The 22,885-nt window shown below is 49.5% G+C and overlaps 1 protein-coding gene across 8 annotated transcripts in view; it reads right to left on the bottom strand.

Moving 5' to 3' along the window:
• The window catches only part of KIF3C (kinesin family member 3C), a 76,972-nt gene that overhangs the window by 9,689 nt on the left and 44,398 nt on the right, over positions 1–22,885 (bottom strand). For all 8 annotated transcript variants that reach the window (XM_027113644.1, XM_027113646.1, XM_027113650.1 and 5 more), the window contains 4 exons: positions 7,096–7,197; positions 6,333–6,455; positions 4,837–4,955; positions 4,248–4,364 (listed from right to left, as the gene is read on the bottom strand). In XM_027113644.1, the coding sequence (XP_026969445.1) occupies positions 4,248–4,364; positions 4,837–4,955; positions 6,333–6,455; positions 7,096–7,197 (461 nt within the window). The remainder of the gene's footprint in view (positions 1–4,247; positions 4,365–4,836; positions 4,956–6,332; positions 6,456–7,095; positions 7,198–22,885) is intronic.

The following is a 22,885-nucleotide window of genomic DNA, read 5'->3' as shown; positions in this document are numbered from 1 at the left end:
TGTTTTTACTTTATTTTAACCACCAACTGCTGCTATACAAAAGTAATTTTTAAAAAAATGAATTTATTGAGGTTGAATTTATTTAAAAATGAATTTATTGAGCTGTCAGAGCTTGAGGATTTTTGGCTGCACCATGCGGCATGTGGGATCTTAGTTCCCACACCAGGGATCAAACCCGTGCCCTCTGCAGTGGAAGCCTGGAGTCTTAACCACTGAACCGCCAGGGAAGTCCCAGTAGAAAGTAATTTTAAAAATTTGTTTTGTATAAAAACTTCCTAGATCTATTATTACTTTTCTTTTTTTTTTTGTAATTTATTTATTTATTTATCTATTTTTGGCTGTGTTGGGTCTTCGTTGCTGCGTGTGGGCTTTCTCTAGTTGTGGCGAGCGGGGGCTACTCTTCTTTGTAGTACGTGGGCTTCTCATTGTGGTGGCTCCTCTTGTTGCGGAGCACGGGCTCTAGGCGAGCGGGCTTCAGTAGTTGTGGCATACGGACTCAGTACTTGTGGCTCACGGGCTCTAGAGCACAGGCTCAGTAGTTGTGGTGCACGGGCTTAGTTGTTCCACGGCATGTGGGATCTTCCCAGACCAGGGCTCAAACTCGTGTCCTCTGCATTGGCAGGTGGATTCTTAACCACTGCACCGTCTGGGATGCCCTATTATTACTTTTCTTTAGTATTTTTGTGATTTTTTTTTTAAGTTCTGAGATAAATATTATTTATTGCAGTTATCAGACAATGGACAAGTGACATTAGAAAAAAGAAAATAATCTGTAGTAGTAATTCAGAATAGCATGTAGTTGACTACCTGGTATTTATTAATGTCTTTTTGAAGTAATTTATTTATTGGAATTTTTCTTAAAGAAATTTATAATACCTGTTTATATCAACCGTATTTAAGTACAGTGGAGAACACTGGGATGTCACAATTGCCTTAATACATTTTACCCTTACCCAGATATATTTTGATATTTTCTACACAAAATATATACTCTCTGTATTCTGAGGAGGTAAATATATATTCTGTATAAAACAGCATGTTTAAGTTGTGAATATACTTAACCATAATTTTGAAAAAGCTTGTAAATGTATTTATATCCTTACAATTTTAATATAAAATTTTAAGGGAACACAGTCTATCTGGGATCCAGTTAGAAGCACTGCTAATAGAGATGTACAAATGCAGGCTGGGGAGCAACTGTGTGCAGATTTAAGTCAAAGGGGTATGTATGTCGAGACCAGTTCTTTCCAAAGAGTTATGGGACACTATAGCGTAAGCTAAAGCCCACTGCCTGCTTTGAGCCCGTTTTTTTTTTGTTTGTTTGGTTTTTTGCTTGTTTATTTGTTTCTTTGTTGTTTTGGCCTCCTCGTGGCATGCGGGATCTTAATTCCCTGCCTAGGAATGAAACCCGTGCTCCCTGCAGTGGAAGTGTGGAGTCCCAACCACTGGACCGCCAGGGAATTCCCCACAAGCAGCTTTTGAGGAAAGAGCCGAATTCTTAGGCTTCCTAATGGCAAAGAAAACACTGAATCTTTCTCTCTTTGCATTACTTTCCGAGAGCAAGAAGGATGGTGGGGGGAATCAGAAGAGAAGGGAAAGGTGGGAAAAGAACATCACAGGCAACTCCCTCCGCCCAGAAAGGTTCTGGTTCTGAGGCCTAGAAAAGAACATGTAAAGAGCACAAATTCTCCTTTAAAGCAAAGAGAGGGATAAGAGGCTAGGAAAGGCAATAGCTCAACAGTAAGCAAAGATACCAATCTATATTTTGGAGGACTTCTTTCTTTTTAAAAGTTGTTACTGGGCTTCCCTGGTGGCGCAGTGGTTGAGAGTCCGCCTGCTGATGCAGGGGACACGGGTTCGTGCCCCGGTCCGAGAAGATCCCACATGCAGCGGAGCGGCTGGGCCCGTGAGCCATGGCCGCTGAGCCTGCGCGTCCGGAGCCTGTGCTCCGCAACGGGAGAGGCCACAACAGTGAGAGGCCTGCGTACCGCAAAAAAAAAAAAGAAAAAAAAAAAGGTGTTACTGGTATCTACTCTAAAAATTATTTAACATGTGCTGTTTTAAGATAGCTGTTTTATTTTTGAAAATCTGTGAATGGTTTTTCAGTGTATGCAAACCATTTTATTTTTGCAAAAAAAAAAAGAGAAAGAAGTTATTTAAAAGGTTTTTTAATTTAAAAGTTATTCGACTAAAAGGAAGAAAGTAAACTTAAAATAACCAGAACAAAGAATGGAGATTCCTAACCATTAAGCAGAAAGCTTATCTTAGCTTCAGGCAAAGCACCCACCACGCTTTGGAGTCTGGATTCTGTGCTTAGGTGGTCAAGTAAAAACCGCAGGGACAACGTTTTGAGAAATGAATAAACTCCTCTGAAGCATGAAATTTTCCAAACTCAAATCAAGACCCATTCTCAGTTCCAGATTAAAGGAGATGGAACAGGCATGACAATTAAATGCAATGCACCATCGCAGGTGAGCCGGTGGGGGAATTGCTGTAAAGGACATTATTGAGGTAACAGAATTTCCTGAATTTGATCACTGTACTGTGGTTATGTAAGAGAATGTCCTCACTCTTAGGAAATATGGGTAAAGGGTTGACTGTCTGCAATTTAATTTCAAATGGTTGACGGGAGGGGATTAAAAAAGCAAGATGTGGCAAGATGCTAACAACCGGGGAGTCTGGGTGACGGGCATATGGGAATTCTTTGTACTATTCTTGCTTTTCAAAATTAAAAATTTTTTAAAAACACACGCCTTGGGCTTCCCTGGTGGCGCAGTGGTTGAGAGTCTGCCTGCCAATGCAGGGGACACGGGTTCGTGCCCCGGTGCGGGAAGATCCCACATGTTGCCGAGCGGCTTGGCCCGTGAGCCATGGCTGCTGAGCCTGCGCGTCCGGAGCCTGTGCTCCGCAACGAGAGAGGCCACAACAGTGAGAGGCCCGCGTACCGCAAAAAAACAACAAACAAACAAACAAAAAAAAGCACACGCCTTCTCAGAGCGTCTCTCATCCCATCTCTATCCAATGTAAAGAAACTCCTCCACCTACAAACTTTAAACTCAAGAACTCTGTAAGCACAAAATAACTCTACGAAGCAGAAGCCTCCCCAGCATCTTCCTCCAGCAGATGGTGCTGGAGTAGTAGTTTTTGAACCTAGCTTCCTGTAGAATCAGCTGGAAGCCTTGAAAAACATTTTTCTTAAGCCCTGGGATCCATGCAAGACCCTTTAAATCAGACTCTCTGGAGCCCAGCTCACAGGTGATTCTAGCTGTAGCCAGGGTGGAGAACTTCTGCATTAGATGACGTACTACTGCAGGCCTCCACTTAGATTGGAAAGGTGGATTTAAATCCAAACTGATGCCATTGAAAAGTCCTTTACTCAAGAACTTGCCACTTACAAACTTGTGTAGTGTTGCCTTGCGTAGGATCAGCCCTTCAGAAAGTAGACAAATTAAGTAGGCATCTGTTGCTCCAGTGAGAAGCTGTAGACCTCTACAGCTAGCTTCCCACCCCAGCTTTGGGGAGACTCCTGCCCTATCTTGGTGTTAATATTCCTAGGATAGATAGAGCAAAGAATCTCTAGGGAAGTGCATTGGTGTCAGGCCTCCTGAACACCTCTGTACACAGATTGTCAATGAAGGGACAGTGGTCCAGCTGGGTGAGGTAGTCACTCTGCTGGGTTTGAATATCCAGTCTTGTTCTTCATGGCCACCAGCAGAGGGAAAGGCACACCCAGAGCTAAATGCACTTAGCTCTGTTACCTAAGAGCTAGGATGTGGAAACAGGTGGAAATGCTGAATCACCCAGCTGAGTGAGGCTACAAGGACCTCACATCTCTATCATTTCTTGATCTGATTACTTTTCTGTATTCCCCACTGGACTGTGAGCTCTGACCGTGTCTGATTTACCTCCCATCTGCAGAGTCTCCTACAGTGTCCAACACATAGTTAGAGCTTGGCAATATTATCTGTTGTTGCTGTTTTTGGCATCTGACAAATGAATACTCACCAGACTGGCCAAATGTTAGCCAGCTAGTATTTTCTGCATCCCAGACCAATGAGACACTGTACTTGACACTCCTTCCTTCATGGAGACCCCAACATTAGGTCCTGGGAAACCCATCCTCCATCTGCACCCTTCCCAGCCCTCCCCAATCCACTAAAACGTCCGTCTCCCCCAGGCCCCTGGCCACCCTGGGCCTGGGGCGAGCTGGCAAGTCCCTAGGCCCAGACAGCTGGTGAAGGACTCACGCTCCACCGGGCATGAGGGGCTGGAACTTCCATTGCTCCTCCTCGCAGTCCAGGAAAAGCCGGTTCATGATCTTGTTCTTCTCCTCAGGGGGGATGAAGTTCTCGATGATTAGGTACCTGGGAGGAGGAATGAGGTAGACAGGGGATCACGTGAGACCGCACAGTGTATATGAAGGTTGAAGGATGAGAAAAAAGAAGCAAAGAGGCAGAGGGAACAGAGAAGGTGGAAAAACCAAAAAGTCGGGGGGAGGGAGTCCCTAGAGAAATAATAGAGCTTGCAAATCACAGTTTCTAATGCAAAGATTATAGACTCAGGGCCTTAGGAGTTACTTCTGGGCAGCACCCGGCATGCACTTTGCGGAGTGCATCAAATGCAGGCCGAGGAGAGGAAGGAGGAAACAGGAGGTAGAGGAAACTCCAATGGGCCCCTCCCCCACCCCTCAGACACATTCTGTTCCTAAGGTACATGGACATGGGTGAGGAGACAGTTGGAATGAAGCCTTCAGGAAAGAGAGGAGCCTGTCAGGGAGAGGCCCAAGGCCTGAGGGATGGCTGTGAGAGCCCCAGATGGAAAGAGGAGGGGCCCTACTTGAGCTTGAGCTCCCGGGTCTGCTCATTCTGTGCCTCTTCCAGGTCCTGCCGCACGCGGATGTACTCATCGTGCTGGTCCTGGATCTCCGCCTTCACCGCCTGCAGCTTGGCGTAGAGCTGGGTGGGGACAGGTGCAGCTCAGAGGCTGTGCAGTGTGGCAACCAATGTGGCTCCGCTCCGCTCACCCAGCCTGGGTCCCGACGGCTGCAGGCTCAGGGTCCACCAGCTCGGTCCAGGATGAGCCCAGGGCCCACCTCTGAAGCTCCCTCCTGCCCCACCATCCATCGGAATGGGTTATTCTAAAGGCTGCCCTGTCCCTCCCACACTGTGGCCTGTTAACCTGCTCTCTCAGCTGCTGTCCACATCGTGCAATGCTCAAATCTGAAGGGACCCGAGGGACCTTCTGGTCCAACACCCCCTTTTATAGGTGAGGAAACTCAGGCACAGACTTGCTCAAGGTTATACAACGAGATAACAGAAGAGCCGGAATCAGGACGCGAGTATCAGGACTGCCATCCAGGGCTCAGGGAAGGAAGGGAGCCTCAGCCAGTTTGCAAGGTGACCCATCCTACTCCTGCCTCTCCAGCGGCTCTCGAAAGTAGGGGTGTGGGGCTTCCCTGGTGGCGCAGTGGTTGAGAGTCCGCCTGCCGATGCAGGGGACACGGGTTTGTGCCCCGGTCCGCGAAGATCCCACATGCTGCGGAGCGGCTGGGCCCGTGGGCCATGGCCACTGAGCCTGCGCGTCTGGAGCCTGTGCTCCGCAACGGGAGAGGCCACACAGTGAGAGGCCCGCGTACCGCAAAAAAAAAAAAAAAGTAGGGGTGTGGAGGGCAGCTCCAACCTTCCTGTCCCACTCCTAACCCACTGAAAGCTGTGTCCCTGGAAACTGCCACTGGAGCTGGGCCTCTGCCTGGCCTGCTCTGGGGCAGACACCTCAGCAATCTAAGGGCTCTCCAGGTTCTTCCCAGAATCCAGACTGGAATTTGCCGCTTCCTGCCCTAGGCCCTCAGCGTATGCACACGCCTTTCCCTGGCCATGGACTTTGCAGGGTCCTGGCAGCCAACATTCTCATCCCTGGAGAGCCCCGCGCTCCCTCTCTGAGCGCTCCCAGGCTCGAGTCTCCTCAGGTTTCCCCACCACTCCCCTGGCCTGCTCTGTGCCTGGTTATCCAAACTGTGACTCACTGGTGACACCAGAGTAAAGGGGGAAGTTACCCAGGACCACGAGGATGGCAACCCTGGAGAGTGGAAGTAAAAGTGTTCCCAGCCTGTCCGGCCCCTCCTGGCCCAGGAGGAAAGGTTCTATCCCACCCCACCCAGACCCCCGCCTCCCCCTGCTCCTCACCCAGCACCCACGCAGTGTAACTCAGGGGGTCAGCAGTCCAAGCAAAGCGGGGAGGGGTCGCTAAAGCACACGCCCCTTGGGCAGGTGACGTCTCGGGCAGAGGCTGCCAGGCCCTTCCACGCCCTGACCCAGTTCTGTGTGGCATCTCACCTTCTTGAGTTTCTTGGTTTTGACCTCCACCTCCTGCTGCAGGGACGTGTAGGTGCCCCGGAGCTCCATGGTCTCCTCGTCTCGGAGCATCATCTCCTGCTGCATTTCCCGTTCGCGGCGTTTCTAGGCCAAGGCAGGGCACAGGACTCAGCGGAGCAGAATGTACCGGGGAGCTCTGCCTACCATGGAACCTGGCTTCGTCATGACCATGGGCGCCAGGAGGCAGCAGGGAGCACCCCATGGCCCACATCCATTGCTCCCACCCCATCCTCAATGGAGCCTCTCTGAACCTTCTTCTCAGCTCATACGGCCACGCTTTTGCCAAGGCACTGCCCCCCACAGAAGGAGACCTCAGCCCTAACAGCTGGGGCATTCCAGGGGTGTCAACCCCGTATACCGATGTCCAGATACTGGCTTTCCAGCTGCCTCAGCCTCTCCCATGTAGTATCACAATTGATTGGTAAGACCAACAAACTGTGGTTCTGGATGATTTAGGACACAGTCTTGCAGTTGGCAAAGAACTCACACCTTTGTGGAAGGCCCAGGAATGAGTACCTGGTGCCTTACGGAGGCTGTCCTCATGGAGAGCCACCACCTGGGCAGTGGACCCACGGGATGCAGGGCAGCATACCTTAGGTTCTCAGCACTGTAACTCCAGGGATCCTGAGCCCACGACGGCTCACTGCCCTAAGCACCCCCGTGCGACCTCAAGGCTATGTGCCCCCTCCCACCCAACCCAGGGACCTGAAGACCCCTGCCCTACCTGCTCGGCAATCTCCTGCCTCTTCAGTTCCAGCATCTTCTGCTGTTCATTGGTGTGATCCATGATGTTCCTGCCCCCGATGAGCAGCTTGCTCTCCATGGCCTGCGGACACAGAGGGGTGAAGAGATGGGCTTTGGGGCTTTTCAAAGGACCACAGCAGCCCCAGCTTGAGAGGTCTGGCTTCTCTGTTTTGTGGTCCTTCCAGGAGGGGACAGAAGATGTGTCCCAGAAGGAGCCTCATGACCCTCAGTAAGAGTGAAGTTTTCCCCTCCAGCCTCCTGGGCCCCAGCACAAGGCTCCCATTCTCAGCAGGACCATTAGGTGAGACAGAGAGGGAATCCCTCAGAGAATACAGGGCACCTGCTCTGTTTGCTTTGGATATGGAAGCTTTGCTTTGGATATACGGAAGGCCGGTTCACCACGCTTGGGAAGGGAGTGCGGTGGCAATCTAATCCTGGCAACAGGACCCAGCTGCTGTTAGGAGGCGGGGAGACACCGGATACAGTCACTGGGCAGCCCAGCCCTTTAGGTAACTGGCTCCTGACTCAGGAAGGGGGTTCTCACACAGGCAGCAGGAAAGGCTCTAATCTTCAGCTGGAAAACAGAAGAAAAGCCAAAGGGAGAAGACTCTGCAGCACTAAGGGGCACGTGGGGCCCCAGAAGCAGCATGAGCTTTGGAGATGGCCAGTCTCACCTACTCCCAACATGTGCTCTGTGCTCCAGCTTTGCCAAAAGCTTGGGCTCTACCCACCAATTGCAAGGTCTCGGCCGAGTTATCTGTCACCTCTCACGTCCATAACCCTGGAGCCGCCTCTGCTCCAGGAAGGAAAGCCACAGCAAACATCTGCTGAGTGCTACCGCTACCTGCCAGGTGTCTCCATCCTCACCCCCAGAGAGACCCCAGGCAACAAGTAAAGAAACTGAGAGGAACTAGCCTCAGGCCATGCAGCTAGTTGACAGGGGTGAGATCTGAGCTCCACGCCAGTCTCCCCACTGAGCCCCTGCGCTGTGTGCAGTACCCCCAGCCCGACCCAGCACTTGGCACAGACATTCCATAGGTGATGGTTGAATCTGAAGCTTAAATAATAAAGGAGTAGGGGAAACTGTTTAAGTTGTGACTACATTAAAATGCATTTTCAGGGACTTCCCTGGTGGCGCAGTGGTTAAGAATCCACCTCCCAACGCAGGGGACACGGGTTCGAGCCCTGGTCCAAGAGGATCCAACAGGCCGCGGAGCAGCTAAGCCAGTGCACCACAGCTACTGAGCCTGTGCTCTAGAGCACGCGAGCCACAACTACTGAGCCCACGTGCTGCAACCACTGAAGCCCACGTGCCTAGAGCCCGTGCTCCGCAACAAGCGAAGCCACCGCAATGAGAAGCCCGCGCACCGCAACGAAGAGTAGCCCCCACTCGCCGCAACTAGAGAAAGCCCACGCGCAGCAACGAAGACCCAAAGCAGCCAAAAATAAATAAATTAATTAATTTAAAAAAATGCATTTTCATTATTGCTAGTCAGAGGGTGCTGCCCGGGGCATGCCAGCTGTCCACTGATTTCATCCCAGGCCCCCTGGAAGGTTGAAATCACCTTGAGCCACTGACCTGCCTGAGGGCTCTCCAAGCAGGGTGTGCTGGCAGAATGGGGGAGCAGGGGGTCCCTGTACCATCCGTCATGGAGGACAGAGCAGGACAGGGGTCGAAGGTTGCTTTCGTGGGGTCAGAGGTTGGGCTGTGTGAGGGTGACAGAGGACACGGAGTGAAGCAGGGCCAGTCAGAGCCGCCCCACGCAGCCTCAGAGGGAGCTGTTGCCAAGCAAGGCACCCTCCCCAAGGCAGCGTAGCCAGGGCTGCACTAGCACCTCCCCCAGGCCCTGCTCCTGGCTACCATCTCACCATCCACCACCTCCACAGCACAGACTCCTTCTCTCTCACGGTCACACTTGTCCACCCTTTGCATGAGTGACTCCTTAAATTGTGTGCCCCAGGCGCCTTACCCCCCTCACCTGAGTCCCCGCCCTGCAGCTCACTCAGCCCCTTCATCTGGCCAGTCATTAAATCCCATCAAGTCTGTCTTCTGGGTACAGCTCACCTTCTTCCCTCCTTTTCATCCTCATCACAATGGCTCACTTCACTGTGGTCCCCATGACTCACCTGGATCATTGCCAGGATCTCCCCCCACCTCAGTTTCCCCTTCCAGCCCTCTCCATATGACACCCAAGGGGATCCGCCAACCACACAAGTCTGAACATGCCTCTCCTCTGCTGCAAACTATTGAAAGGGCCTCCATTCCTTGCAGGATGAACCACAAAGTCTGTAGCAGTTACTGGCCCCGTGGGCTGGTCTCACCTACTCCCCACATGTGCTCTGTGCTCCAGCTTTGCCAAAAGAATCCCAGCCCCCTGAGTGGGCTGTGCCTTTTCACAAGACCAGGCTTCTCTCCCTGCTTCACATCCACCTGGAAAATGGCTACTTCCCCTGCGAGACACAGCTTGAGCATCTTGGGAAGTTTTCTCTGATGCCCTCAACTCTGCACATTTCCTCCCTTAGTCCTCCTCAATAGCTAGGACACTTTCCTACTGTTTTCCCATATTGTCCCATCATTTGTTTACATCCTGTCTCTTCTGTGTGCTCCTTCAGGTCAGGAATCATGTCTTACTCGGATCTGAGTCTTGGGACTTAGCACAGTGCCTGGCACACAGTAAATGCTCAATATGTTTGATGAACAGAAAGGACTCCTTGGGGTAGCCTCAGAGGGGGGCTTCCAGGTCCTTTCTCTGGGCTCACTCATCCAGAGCAGAACTGGATCTTCACCTCAGCTTCTCCTTCAACTGGTCAACCCACATGCACTGGCTAAGGGGCAGAGAAGCAGGGTCTGGGCATCTGGGAAGCCTGGCAGGAGGGATGGGCTGGGTGTGAAGAGGGAGGAAGGAGGAAGGCAGCAGCTCTGCTTGTCCACAGAGGAAGCCCCCGACTGCTGCAGGCCACGACAATTGATCCCTCTAACTGTAATGGCATTTGGGGGGACCTGGTATCTGGCCTGGCCCCCATTCGAGGACACACTTGCCCGCTCCAGCCCTGAGTCCTCACACTTCCCTTGGCACGTTATGTGGCCCTAGTGTTCTTCACTCTTTGCCACCGAATAGAAAGACACTAGTTCTCAAAATAGGTTGCATATTAGAATCGCCTGGGGAGCTTTTGAAACTCCCAGTGCCAGGCCACATGGCAGGGTTATCTTGGTCCCTTCCCCTCACAAGTGGCGGTGAGAACTCCCAAGCCAGATGCTGTCGAGGAGACTCTAGTAAGGAAGACACAGGGCGACAGCTGATGCCCTGCCTTCTCCTACCTGATGTAAAGACTGGGGATGAGGATGGAGAGAGAAGCACAGGGCAAGGCACCAAGAGAAAGAAAACCATCCTTTTCTTTGCACCTGCTATGTGCCAGGTGTCTCACTCTTCTGCTAATAACCCTTTAGGCATTGAGTCTCAAACTTAGATGTACATTAGAATCACCTGGGGAGCTTTTCAAAGGCTCGGTGCCCAGGCTACATCCCACTGCCAGTTAAACTGGAAATGGAGGGGGCAGGTGGTGAGGTCCAGGCATCGGTGGTTTTCAAAGGTTCCCAGGGGATTCCAGTGTGCAAATTTGGGAAGCACTGCTTTAGCAGTCCCCAGAATCAGCATTATCTGAGAACTTGTCAGAAATGCACAATCTCAGGCCCTATGCAGACCTAGTGACTCAGCATCCGAGACCCCCAGGTGACTTGTGCAACGTGTTTTAAGTGGCATACTACTAACACCATCATTTTTCTGCTGAAAGCTCAAAGAGGTCAAGTAATCCAGCCAAGGTCACATCACAGCTGTTCAGTTTAAATGGAGAATCCAGACCCAGGTCTGCCTGGCTCCAAAGCCCATGCTCTTCCTACTGCAGACAATGTGTGGTGTGCTTTAGGAAGCAGAACCTGCTAAAAGAAAAGCAACATGTTTCCAGCAAGAGGAAATCATGTCTGACTAATCTCCAAGAGTTCTTTCAGGGACAAAATAGATTATTTCAGTCCACGGGGAAGCCAGTGGCCAGAACTTTAGAGGTTAAAATGCTCCTGGCAAGGTCCTACATCAGAGGTTACTCAAAGTTACATGGGGGAGGGGGTGAGGAGACAGAGAAACGGGAGGGGGATGAGGGAAAGGAAACAGAAATAAACAGGCACCTCTCTAGGTGGAAAAAATGTCCAAATGTTAAATGGGGGTACTGATTTCCATCAGAAATCATGCAAGAAAGGGTGTACAGGTAAAATACCAACTTCACAGATGCCTCCAGATTCTTGCAGGTGGTAAAAAGCAGAATTTCTAGGCCGTGTGAGCTGACCAAAAAATGGCAGATGAGCTTCAGTTAGAGTTTTACATTTTGGGAAAAAGTAATCTTCGCTCTACTCATTAAATGATAGCTGTGAGCGATCAGTTATAAACCAAAACAGAGGGAAAAGAGGGGGAGTAATTCTCTGTTGTTCCCAGAAGACGTTGGCTTAATATGCTGCCACAGCTAAAAAAGCTAAGAGCATCTGGCCAGGCACCATCACCAAGGCTTTTTGGAAACAACACAAAAATCATTCTACCCTAATATAAAACTATGATGCAGCTGAATCTGGAGTACTGTGTGTAGTCCCTTGCTGCATCTCCGGGGACTTGAAGGAGAGAGAAGATCCAGAGAAGGGCAGCTAAAACCACGCAAGGGCTATTATAAGAGACTTCAAAAAAAATAGGACTCTTTAGTTGGCAAAGACAAAGAAAGGTTAAGAGGATGGACCTGGAAATTATACCATCAAAACAGGTGTGAAAAGGAAAGCTCCAGGCTTTTCCAATCAATCCCTGGTACAGAGAGTAAGAGCTTGTACCTTGAGTTTTAGAACAAAGAGTTCTGTTTATAGAAGGTAATAAATTTATGGAATGTATTATCTCAGGGGTACTGGATTAAATACCTCACAGTTCATTAAAGGATTCTGGGGACACATTTTTAACCTTTTATTGTCTTTCTCCGCTTTCAGAAAACAAAATTGCACTAACATCAAATAACCACAGAAATAAAACAAAATGGGAAAAAAATTCATGTATTCCTCCTCATAGCTAATTAAATTGCTTTTTCCCCCAGATTTTTCCATATGCACACATCATTTTTTCACATCTATAGACATGGTATAAGTTTATGTCCTGCTATTTCCATTTCATCAAATATCTCAAGAATTTCCTGTTACTTCCATAAGGTTTATGATTATGTTTAATGACTGCATAATGTTTAGAGTGGATGATTTATAATATATTTAATTAACCCCCATTATAAGATATTTTGGTTGTTTGCTTAATGTTTACAATAAACACTCTTGTGCATATAATTTTTTTGGCCGAGCAGCGTGGCTTGTGGGATCTTAGTTCCCCGACGAAGGCTTGAACCCAGGCCCTTGGCAGTGAGAGCACTGAGTCCTAACCACTGGACTGCCAGGGAATTCCCAATTTTTTGCTTTTTTAGAGACTTTCTTAGAAGGAAATTTCAGGAGTGGACAAAGGGTTATAAACATTTCGTATATCTTAGAACATACTGTCAAGTTACCTTTCTAAACCACTGCCAGCAATAAATAATGGAACCATTTTTATTACAATGTCATAGTCATGAAGTATTATCATGATTTTCAATTTTACTTAATAAGAGATATAAAATTGAGCCTCCCGTTTATTTTATATTCTCTATACCTTTGCGGTAGGCTTGCAAAGGTCTGATCTCTCCTTTTACAAAATGCTCCTTTATGCTTTTTTTTTTTTTTTTTTTTTTGGTGATTTTAAAGTGTGGAGATGGACCTGATTCAAAACAATTCTTTGTTTGTTCGGCCCACACCTTCTCCAGCTGCCCACACCTAGCTCAAGAAACCCATTTGGACATTGTCAGGCAGAACTTCAGCTGCCAGTCAGGCCCGGAATCTGATGCATCAGCCTAGACTCCCAGGGCCTCCAAGTTCCAACCCTCCTCCCACTGCCACCCCCATGACATGATTCCTGGGACTGGTTTCTGTGCTGATTCTTGCTCATCAGGCTTCGTGTTAAACCTCCTCCTTGGACCTGGAAATCTCGCTTCGGGATGTCTCCTTCTGGCCAGGCCCTGGGCTCCATGAAGAGAGTTCCTGGACGATGCCTGACTGCCTGTATCACCCCATTCCATTCGTCCACTGCCCCTACGCTTCTCTGCCTAGCCTTGCCCCGACACACATGTGATTTAAATGACAACCGAATGTGCCTTATCGGTTTCTCGCCAAGTCTTGCCCACCGGCCCAGCCTACGCTGTCAGCCAAGCCTGCCTGACAGAACCTGCCTTGTGCTAGAAGACGGGGCTGGTCCTGGCACGAAATCTGGGGGTGGGCCCCAATCCAGGTGCAGGGCCTCAGTGCCCGCTTCTCCCCAGTCTCAGTTCATTGCTGCCTGTTTCATCCCCCGGTTCTGAAATATGTCATGCATGGCTGCAGTTCTTTGCTTAGAAACAGCTTTTTTGCTCTTGCTTTTCCCCATTTCTTGGAGGATACCAGTGGCCGTCTCCTCCTTTTCCTCAGAGATCTCTGTCTTTAACTTTAATCACCTAAGGAGGGCAGGGAGGGACAGGGATGCCTAAATCCCTGGGCCCACTTCAGGCTGGGAGGGTACTAAGCAGAATATGGGGTTTCTAGTCCCCAGGAAAAGTTCCCTAGAGCTCTTAGCTGCCCCAGTTAATGCTGCCCTTGTGATGTCTCAGGGCAAAAGAGTCCAGGTGGGTGGGGTCTGTGGACAGGACTGGGTTTGGTTCTACTGGTTCTAAATATGTCCATTGTAACTAAAAGGCCAGCAGAGGCTGTGGGGTGGAAAAGACAGGGCTGGGAGCTCCAAGGTCACGGTCTGACTCTTGCAAGAGGGAAACGAATCACCGGATAACTAAGGTGACCTCAGGGAATCACCCCAACCCCCTTTGCTTTACAGATGACAAAACTGAGGCCCAGAGATGGAGAATTCTAAGCCTGGAGTCTCATAATTACGGAATCGGTATGTGTGTCTGCTCCTATATTGACTATGCACTCTCCAAATAATTTCCCAACTCGATTAGGGTCCTCGATTCCAGGTATGAGAGGCAGGTCAGCTGCTGTGACAATTAACAGCCAACATCACCACAGGGACCATGTCAGCTTGCAGATACAGCTTGGGATATTCAGAGGCTCACCTTTTCCCATTCCAGGAGCAACTGTAGTGCAAAATCAGGAGGAGGAAGGAGACCCCAGCACTCATTAAGTGCTGATCTGGAAAGCCAGAATGGAGACAGCCAGGCCCAGACAGCCACCCTTCTGAGGAGATATCATCAAGGATGATTTTACAGAGAAGCCAAACAGGCTCTGCGCTGCCACTGCCAGCTAATCTATGACATTCTGCAGGAGACAGGAGCCTCAGATGCAACTTGCCATGTGCCTATGGCTGGGCTAGGTCCTTTTTGCATTAATCTTCCTATTTCATCATCACAAGAACCTTAAGAGATAACGAGTGTGATCCCCGTTTGACATAAAAGGAAACTAAGGCTCAGACAGGTGAAGTGACTTGTTTGAGGTTATGGAGCCAGTAAGCAGCAGAAGTAGTATTTAAACAGCAGCTTCCTAATTCCAAGTCCAGGGTCCTTTTTCTTGGTCCACAGCTTTCTCCTGGGTTCAGGCAGAAAGGTGCCTTGGAGAGAAGCAACATTTGGTCTTAGCACCTTTGCCAACTCAGGAACCATCAGCAAAGCTCAGGGCACCATTTCTTTCTCTTCCAGATGAAACAGGCAGGGTTCTGCTGAAGATGCTTCTGCCTGTGGGAAGTTCTTATAGGGGCCTCTGAGATAAGCAGGATAGAGCTCTTAACTGCGTGTGTGGGGGGAGGTCGCCAGTAATACTAGGGTCCCCCAGAGAGGTTGAAACCCGAATGCTCACGGGAAGGGCCACCTCACAAGTTCCATGGTGGAAAGATGTAAAGGGCACTGGGCATGACAGTCAGAGAACTTGAATCCTGGTACACACTCTACCATCCTATTTGCTAAGAAATCTAGGGCATCAGCTCCTGGACTTCAGTTTTCTCATCTGTAAAATGGTGCAAATACCCACTAACCTTGCAGGCTTTGGGTAAGAATGGTGAGTTGCATAATAGATGTGGAACTACCTGGTAAATGATAATGTACAATCAAATGTCAGTGGTTACTTGCTGTTCCAGTACCTGATTGACATTTACCCACCACTCATCACAAAGAGCAAAACAAAATAACTACTGCAACAATCCTGGCTCCCACCTCTCAGGAAATACGGCCATGCCTACCATCACAGACCTGTTTCTCCTTTTGTGGCCACTGGTTATAGATCTCAAGGAACCAGCGGTAAGGGAAGAAGAAATGAAAGAGACAATGGTGAGGGGAAGAATAGTGCTATTTTCAGTGGTTCTCTGCCTTGGGGAACATAAATCAGGAAACCGCGTCCGAGTTTCCTGCCTTGAGTCTCCTTGGATGGCTCAAAAAACTACATAAATGGTCTTTCAAATGCTAGTAATTCTCTCATCAAGAAGAAGGAACAATTAGAGATCAGGAAACGTATTGGCTGGGGAGTGAGGTAAGCTGGACTCTACTTCCAGCCTTGCCCTGGACAGGGTACGGATGCCCAGAAATGCTTCAGTCCACCCTGGAGGCAAGCAGGAAGAAAAAAATCAGCCCATCTACTTGAGTAAGAAAACCATGAGCACTTCAGACCTGATCCTTACCTTGTCTTTCCCCCCTCACTTATTTGTGTTGTGCTAAAGGGTTTCTCTCCAGCACCAGGGATGCAAACCCAGCCAGACAACAGAACGCAACAAAGCCAGCAATGGATAAGACCTAAGGATCCATAAAGTGCAGATTCAGTGTTTTACAGATCCCGGGTCATTCAGCCTCCAGCTTCCAGGTAGTGCTTGGTCATTCCTCTCCAGCCCTCACTGCCCCTCATCCAGGCTGTCTCTCACCCCGGGCTCCTGACCCGCCGCTTCCAAGATGAATAGGCAAATGGTGCAGGAAGCAAGGAATCATCTACTGATCATTTCTTACAGTCCCTGGGAGGGGAAGTGACTTGTCCAAAGTCACAGGATTACCAATAATTGGGTATCATTAAGAATTATTATCAACTCTGGATTCCCCTCAATTATTCATTTAAGCCAATCTTCCAACCATGTATTAACACATTTCTTTTATATCTTTCTCTCCTTTAAAAATTCTAGATTTGTTTTTGTTTAATTAACAAAGTAATATATGCTTGTTGTAAAAACACTATAAAGTGAAAAATAAAAGCCCCCTTCCTATTAAAATCCCTAGAGATAACCATTATTGGTGAGTTCTTGTGATTCATTCCAGAAACTTAAACAATTTCAAGACAAAGTTAACCCTATCTACTGACTTGTATTCTTGGTCATAGTGTTAAAAAAGACTTGTCGATTATATGAACGAATGGCTCTAGGCTGAGGTCAGAGGCTGGGGGTTTGCATCATGCGGAAGGACAGAGTTGAGTCAAGCATCTCAGCAGACAAGTGCTCCCACTGGGGCCCACCCACCAGGGTTCTGGCGTGGAGCCTTCCTTTCTGAGTTGGTGATACAGTGTGGAGGGGAAGATCGTGGGCTTTGGAGTCAGGCAGACATAGGCTCATATGCTGCTGCTAACACTTCACAGGCATGTGACCTTGGATGGTTCCCTCGTTGTTACTGTGCCTGAGTATCCTCATTTGTCACATGGAGGTTAAAACACTGCTACTTCATGGTGCTATCGTGAAGACTGAATCAAACAATGCGAGAGTAGGGCGAGTACTCGGCATTAAACATGCACTAAAGAAATGGTAGCTACCGTTATTATTCCAGTTGTTGTTGTTATTATTATTCTGCTGGCTCACTTGAAGAAAAGAGAAAGCCTGCAGGTCCATTACCTACCATGGCAGAAACAGTTCAACCCAGGGCCTGGCACCCCTCAGTTAAGTACATCTGAGAGGAAAAGGAGACAACTAGAAAGTAAGTCTTTAGTCTGACCAGGATTTAATGCCCAGGAATTCCTCGGGGTATTAAAAATTCTAGATATACTCCAAAGCACCGGTACAGGTGCCCTATAAGCTCTGAGCACAGGAGTCTGCCTTGTGCAGCTCCCATGGCTGAAGGGCTGGATTGGTGGGAAGCGAGACCATTTTCTTATCTACTCAGGCTACCTGATTCAGCAGCTCTCAGGCCCAGCTGGCCCCAGAAGTGCCCCAGACTGGCTAGGGACAGCAGGCTGGCAGGGCACAGATGGGAGGGGGTACCCTTCTCCCACTGAATTCCAGGCCCTTCCTCCTAGTCCTCAGAGCACAATGAGAACATTATCACAGCCACTTCATCCAATCTTGCGCGCTATCCGGGGGCTGGAGATGACTAAGGGCAATATGTTAATACACTCCGCCAGCCAACACACAGCAAGAGACACCCAACACTGGACCAAAAGGCCTGCTGAGCCCCAACATAACTTGAATCCCAGAACCTCTGATGCAAATGTATTAGTCTTAAACGCTTCCTGCTGGTCCAACCTTTATATTACCAAATGCCCCCAGCTCATGGAAATTCTGTTAACTGACCACACCCACCAGGGAGACGAAGGAATGAAAGTTACTGCTCCCAACAGTGCCAAGAGGCCATGGACTCTGACCTAGATACCAGACCCAGCCTGGAGCTCTGGTCACTTGCTATGGTGAGGCTTCTTCTCTTAAGGATCATGGAGGACTCAGCTGGGATGGAGGTGCGGGTGCACACAGTTCCGTGACGACCCGGCCCTGTAAGTCTCAGAGTGTCTGGCATGGGGCTGGTGTGCCTGGGGACATGTGGAAGGAACCAGGCCAGTTTTGGGATCGTAGACGCTCCCGGACACAGCCCTATGTGGAGACTAACCTTAAGATCAGGAGAGTGGAACGATACTATTTCACTCTCTCCTCCAGAGCATTTTCTCTCCCAGTTGGGGTTTCTTCTCCCCAGAAACACTGCTGTCCACCCCTTACGCACTCTCTCTCCTTTCTTCCCGGCTCTGTGACTCCATTTCTCTTTCCCCTCTTCACTGTCCCCCTCTACTTCTTTCCTGTCTTTCCTCCTATTTTCTTCTATTTTCTGCTTCTCATTGTCTTTCTCTAATTGGCCATGATAGAGAGCTGGAAATATCTCTATTATTGGTTGATCTCCTTCATTAACATTTAAATCCTGTCACCTTAATTTTCAAAAAGATGAACTGAACATTTTATATTTTGCTTTAAAAAATACTACTTTTAACAATTAAGGACTTTGAAGAGGAGGGGACTTTAAAGATCACCTAGTTCAATGGCTTTTCTGGTACCTGAATCCCTTTAGAGCAACTGTGACATTCAGTTTCTCCTCGGACACTTCCAGGGATTGGAGCCCATTATCTCTAGAAGTAGATCAATTCTAACTATTAAGAAGTTCTTTACATTGAGCTTAACCTGCTCCCGTAACTCCCACTCCCTGGTTACCAGGATAATCGAGGATACAAAAACAGTGCAATCAGCAGAAGGGCAGTGAGGTACATCCTGAGTTCAAAGTATGGGGTAGACGAGTTGGCTGTTAGGTTCTCTTATCTCTTGCTTAGGCAGGCGAGATTGATGACATATATTACAGCGAGACTCTGGTAGGCCTTGAATGCCAGACGAAAATGTGATGTGTTTAACATATCAGGAAGGTAGTCAAGTGAAAACATCCATTAAGCAGTCGAAGATAACAGTAATAAAGTTATTATTTACGAACACTTACATGCCAGGAACTATGCAAAGTGCTTTAATGTCGATTATCATCCTCTCAATAGAACTATGACATAGGTACTGTTACTATCCCATTTTATAGATGAGGAAACCGAGGTCTCAGAACTAGTAAATCACTAAACCCAGGCCTGCCTGACTCTGATATCCATGCTCCGAAAACAGCACTCTACAAAAAAAGGTCAGCAAAGACCTGGACAGGAGTCACTTACATAAAGGGAGAGAGCGTCCAGAACAGAGGGCCAGGGGGCTCATTTGAGCCCTCTTCTACAGATGAGCCCCCAAACTCCACTTCCAGTCCTGTGCTTGCTTCTAAACTCCCCTGCTCCACCTCCTGCTGCCTACGGGACTCTTGTCACCTTCAACTCAACACGTTCACACCAGCTCCTGTCATTTTTCACCACCTCCCCAGCAACCAGTTCCCAGCCCAATGTTCCTGATTCTTTAAGCATAAAAGAGGATCCAAGTTTGTGTCAAACCAACCTGGGCTCAACTAGATTTGCCATATACAAACCATAAGGCCTTGGGCAAGTCATAAATCCTCAGTTTTCTCATGTATAAAATGGGAACAGTAATAACACCTTTCGTGGAAGGTGCTTGTAGGGATTACATGAGATAATTTGTATACCATATATGGTATAAGGCTTGGCTCGTGGCAACTGTTAAGTAAATGGCATTATTCTTGCAATTATTGCTGTTTCTCGGGCTTGAAACACCTCTTGCATAACTGTTTATGGTTAATGCCAATGCTGAGAAATGGGAGGAAGAAGAGGGGCCCACAAATAGACAGTAAAAACTCAGTGCGGTCTGTACTGTCTGTAGTGACCTCATCCCTCTGGCTTTGGGGGCAGCTTCTGCAGGGTCTCTTTCCCATACCCACCACAGAGAGAGTTGGGCTCTAGCCAAGCAGCACCCCGCCCCCTCCCTCCAGACCTACTTACTTGGGGATCAACAAGCAGTGCTGTTGTTTCTACCTCTTCCAGTGCCCCCGTCAGTTCCAGCCTGCATAGTGTCTCATCTGCAGCCCTTGCCTCCCCTACACACATACTCTTCTTTCCCTCTAAAGATCTAGAATCAACGCTTTAGAAATCCTCTAGCCCGAGCCCTCAGAAACTTAAGCTCAAAATGAAAACAGTCATTAAAAAATGTTCCGGGGCTTCCCTGGTGGCGCAGTGGTTGAGAGTCCGCCTGCCGAGGCAGGGGACACGGGTTCGTGTCCCGGTCCAGGAAGATCCCACATGCCACGGAGCGGCTGGGCCCGTGAGCCATGGCCGCTGAGCCTGCGCGTCCGGAGCCTGTGCTCCGCAACGGGAGAGGCCACAACAGTGAGAGGCCCGCGTACCGCAAAAAAAAAAAAGTGTTCCTTGCACAATTAAAGTGGGCCTTCTCCAGACCAAGCTACGGGCATCCCAGTCCTCACTGCCGTACGTGCCTTGTGCACAAACACTGGAGTCGCCATCGTGCAGAGGCATAACCTCAGCTGTGGGTCTGCCTGTGACTTTACCAACTCTCCCTACCTCTCAGGTCTAGTATGCTATCAAGCCCCCCCTCCCAGAGACACGAGGTAAGTATGGATGGCTAATGACTACTGATAAACAGGGCACTAATGACAATCACAAACCCTCAGACACTTGCACACCCTCCCATCCCCTGAGGCTCGAGGTAAATATGAAGGGAGACTCCAAGGAGACAGGCATGGTGTTTGTACACAGTGAGGGGAGAACAAAGGGAACGGGGAGCCTAGAGGTGGCGGGCAGGGAAAACAGGCGAGACAGACTGTCAGATGAGTCAGAGAGAGTGAATGAGGGCACTGGGTCGCATCAGCTACCGCTCAGCTGCCCCTAGGGGTGGTGTGAACTGGAAGAAGGGAATGAGGGAGGCGACAAGGGGAGTTGTGGAAACTCAGAAAGTGGGAGCCGGCGTGTGTTGCAGATGGGGAGCAGAAGCTCAGCTAATTTCCAGGAGGGACCGGAGCTCCCGCCTTCGGAGGGCTCCCAGATCTTTCTCGCCTGGCACTGTTCCAGGGCTGCAGGGCTATGGCAAGGCAGCCGGGATGGCAGGGGAAGGAAAGCGTTAAGCCAATGACAGAGATGTCAGTCCTAGAGATCACTGGACCCCTGCTTGGCAGACGGAAGCCACCCAGTGGCTGCTAATGCCCTCCACTGATGTAGTGCTTTCAACATATTTCAAATGCCCTCACACTAATGATCTCATTTAATCTTCAGCACAACCCTGTGAAATGGGCAGGCCTGGGATTATCTCTCACACGCTCCTCCCCTCATTACCCAGTGGATCCCTCAAGAGCCCTCAAATTGCTTCCTCTATCCTAGAAACATCCGACACTGAACCAGCAGTCCCTTAAGGACTATAGGGAGGTCGGGGTCCTCTACACAGGCTCCACTCAGGGCTCGCTGCCTGCTGTTCGTCCAGGGCTGGGTGTGACAAGAAGTCACAGACTGTGGAATCATTCCCCCCCTGGAATTTACCAGGCAACCCTCCCCCTTCACTTATATCTGAGAGCCTGGCACATAATGACCATTGCACCCAGTCCCTAGGAAGCTGTGTCAGACTTCCCCTCATCAGGCCAACGGAAACCTGAGGCCTAGAGGGGCAAAGGCCTCTGCCCCGAGTCACACAGAGATCAAATGTGGAGGAATCCGTGGAGACTTGGAAAGAGCACAGGTCTGGGGCCATCAGAAGACCTGGGTTCCAGTCCTGGCTCCGCCTGCCTATTAGCCCATGTCACGGAGACAGTCGCCAGCCTTGGTTTTCATCACTGTCAAATGGAGATAGTAATACTCATCTCTTGAGGTTGCTGGGAGGATTCCATGAGATTAAAACATAAAAGAGTTACATAAAAATGAATTACTCTGATTATCAAGTAGCACAGGTAACAACATCAGGACGTTGGTGTAATGGAAAGAAGCCGGAGCAAGTACAAAGAGCCTGGCTCTCCTTAACTCACCTGTGTGGCCCTGGGCAAGTCTGGGCCTCAGTTTTCCAAGGCCCCTGGCAGCTGTAAGATGGGGGGGTTCTGTGGGCTATGCCTCTGGTACAAGAATTCTGGCTCTGGCCGCCCTGATCTCTTGACAGTCCCATTATCCATGCACCACATTGCCTTAGATCCAAGAACCTTACTGAGGGAACCAGGGAGTGGCCAACAATGGGAGATCCCATTGGATCCTTCGCTTCATCCCTTCTACCCATTTGCTCAGGGCTGAAGTGCACTCTCTTAGCCTCCGTTGACCCCCAGCTTTAAGGGTGGGTGGGGAAGGGAGTAAGGGGTGGTGGTGGGACTCTTGGTTATGAAACTGGTGACAGATTGCCCATGTAAGATTTCCTGGTGGGAAGCACTAGACTGCCTGGATCCCCTTCCTCCTGGGAGAGCTGAGTCTAACTGTCCTGCCTTTAACATCCTGCTTCTCCCAGGAGGACCCCAAATGTACCAATCCCTTTGAGGAAGCGGCTCAGCATAACCCTTGCTGAGCTCCTGGAGGTGAATTAAATACGAAATAAGCAAGGCCAGAGCCCCTGGTGTAGCAGCACATTCCCATAACACAGACAATGGCCTGCAGCTCATCTGTCCCTCTTCCAGCCGTTGCCACTCTCCCTCCCAGGCAGGGCTTCCCTGCACCCCAGCCCACACTCCTGAGAGGGACTAAGAACTGGTAATGTTTTTCTCCCCCCAGCAAGTCATCAGCTCACGGTTCCTTGCGTTCTTCCTCCAACCTTCAGTGTTAAGGACTCCAGGGACCTGGAAATGCCTGGAACATTGAGTCATGGCATCTGCAGCATTGAAACTTAACAGGTCTGTGGTTGGCCAGGCAGGGGGCCTCTGCAGCTTAGTTCCAACGGGGCCTGGAGGCTTCCCCAGGGAAGGGAGCAGCTCAGGAAGGACGCCGAGGCCCTGATATCTCTCAGGGCAATGGGGAATTGGAACTTACTAGAATGAGGCCTGGGTGTGGGGGCCAGTTGGTT

This window comes from Aethalodelphis obliquidens, unplaced genomic scaffold, assembly GCF_003676395.1.
Source record: "Aethalodelphis obliquidens isolate GAN/ISIS:26980383/991018 unplaced genomic scaffold, ASM367639v1 scaffold12, whole genome shotgun sequence".
In the NCBI taxonomy this organism is placed as follows: Eukaryota; Metazoa; Chordata; class Mammalia; order Artiodactyla; family Delphinidae; genus Aethalodelphis; species Aethalodelphis obliquidens.
This window is presented reverse-complemented; position numbering and strand designations above follow the sequence as displayed.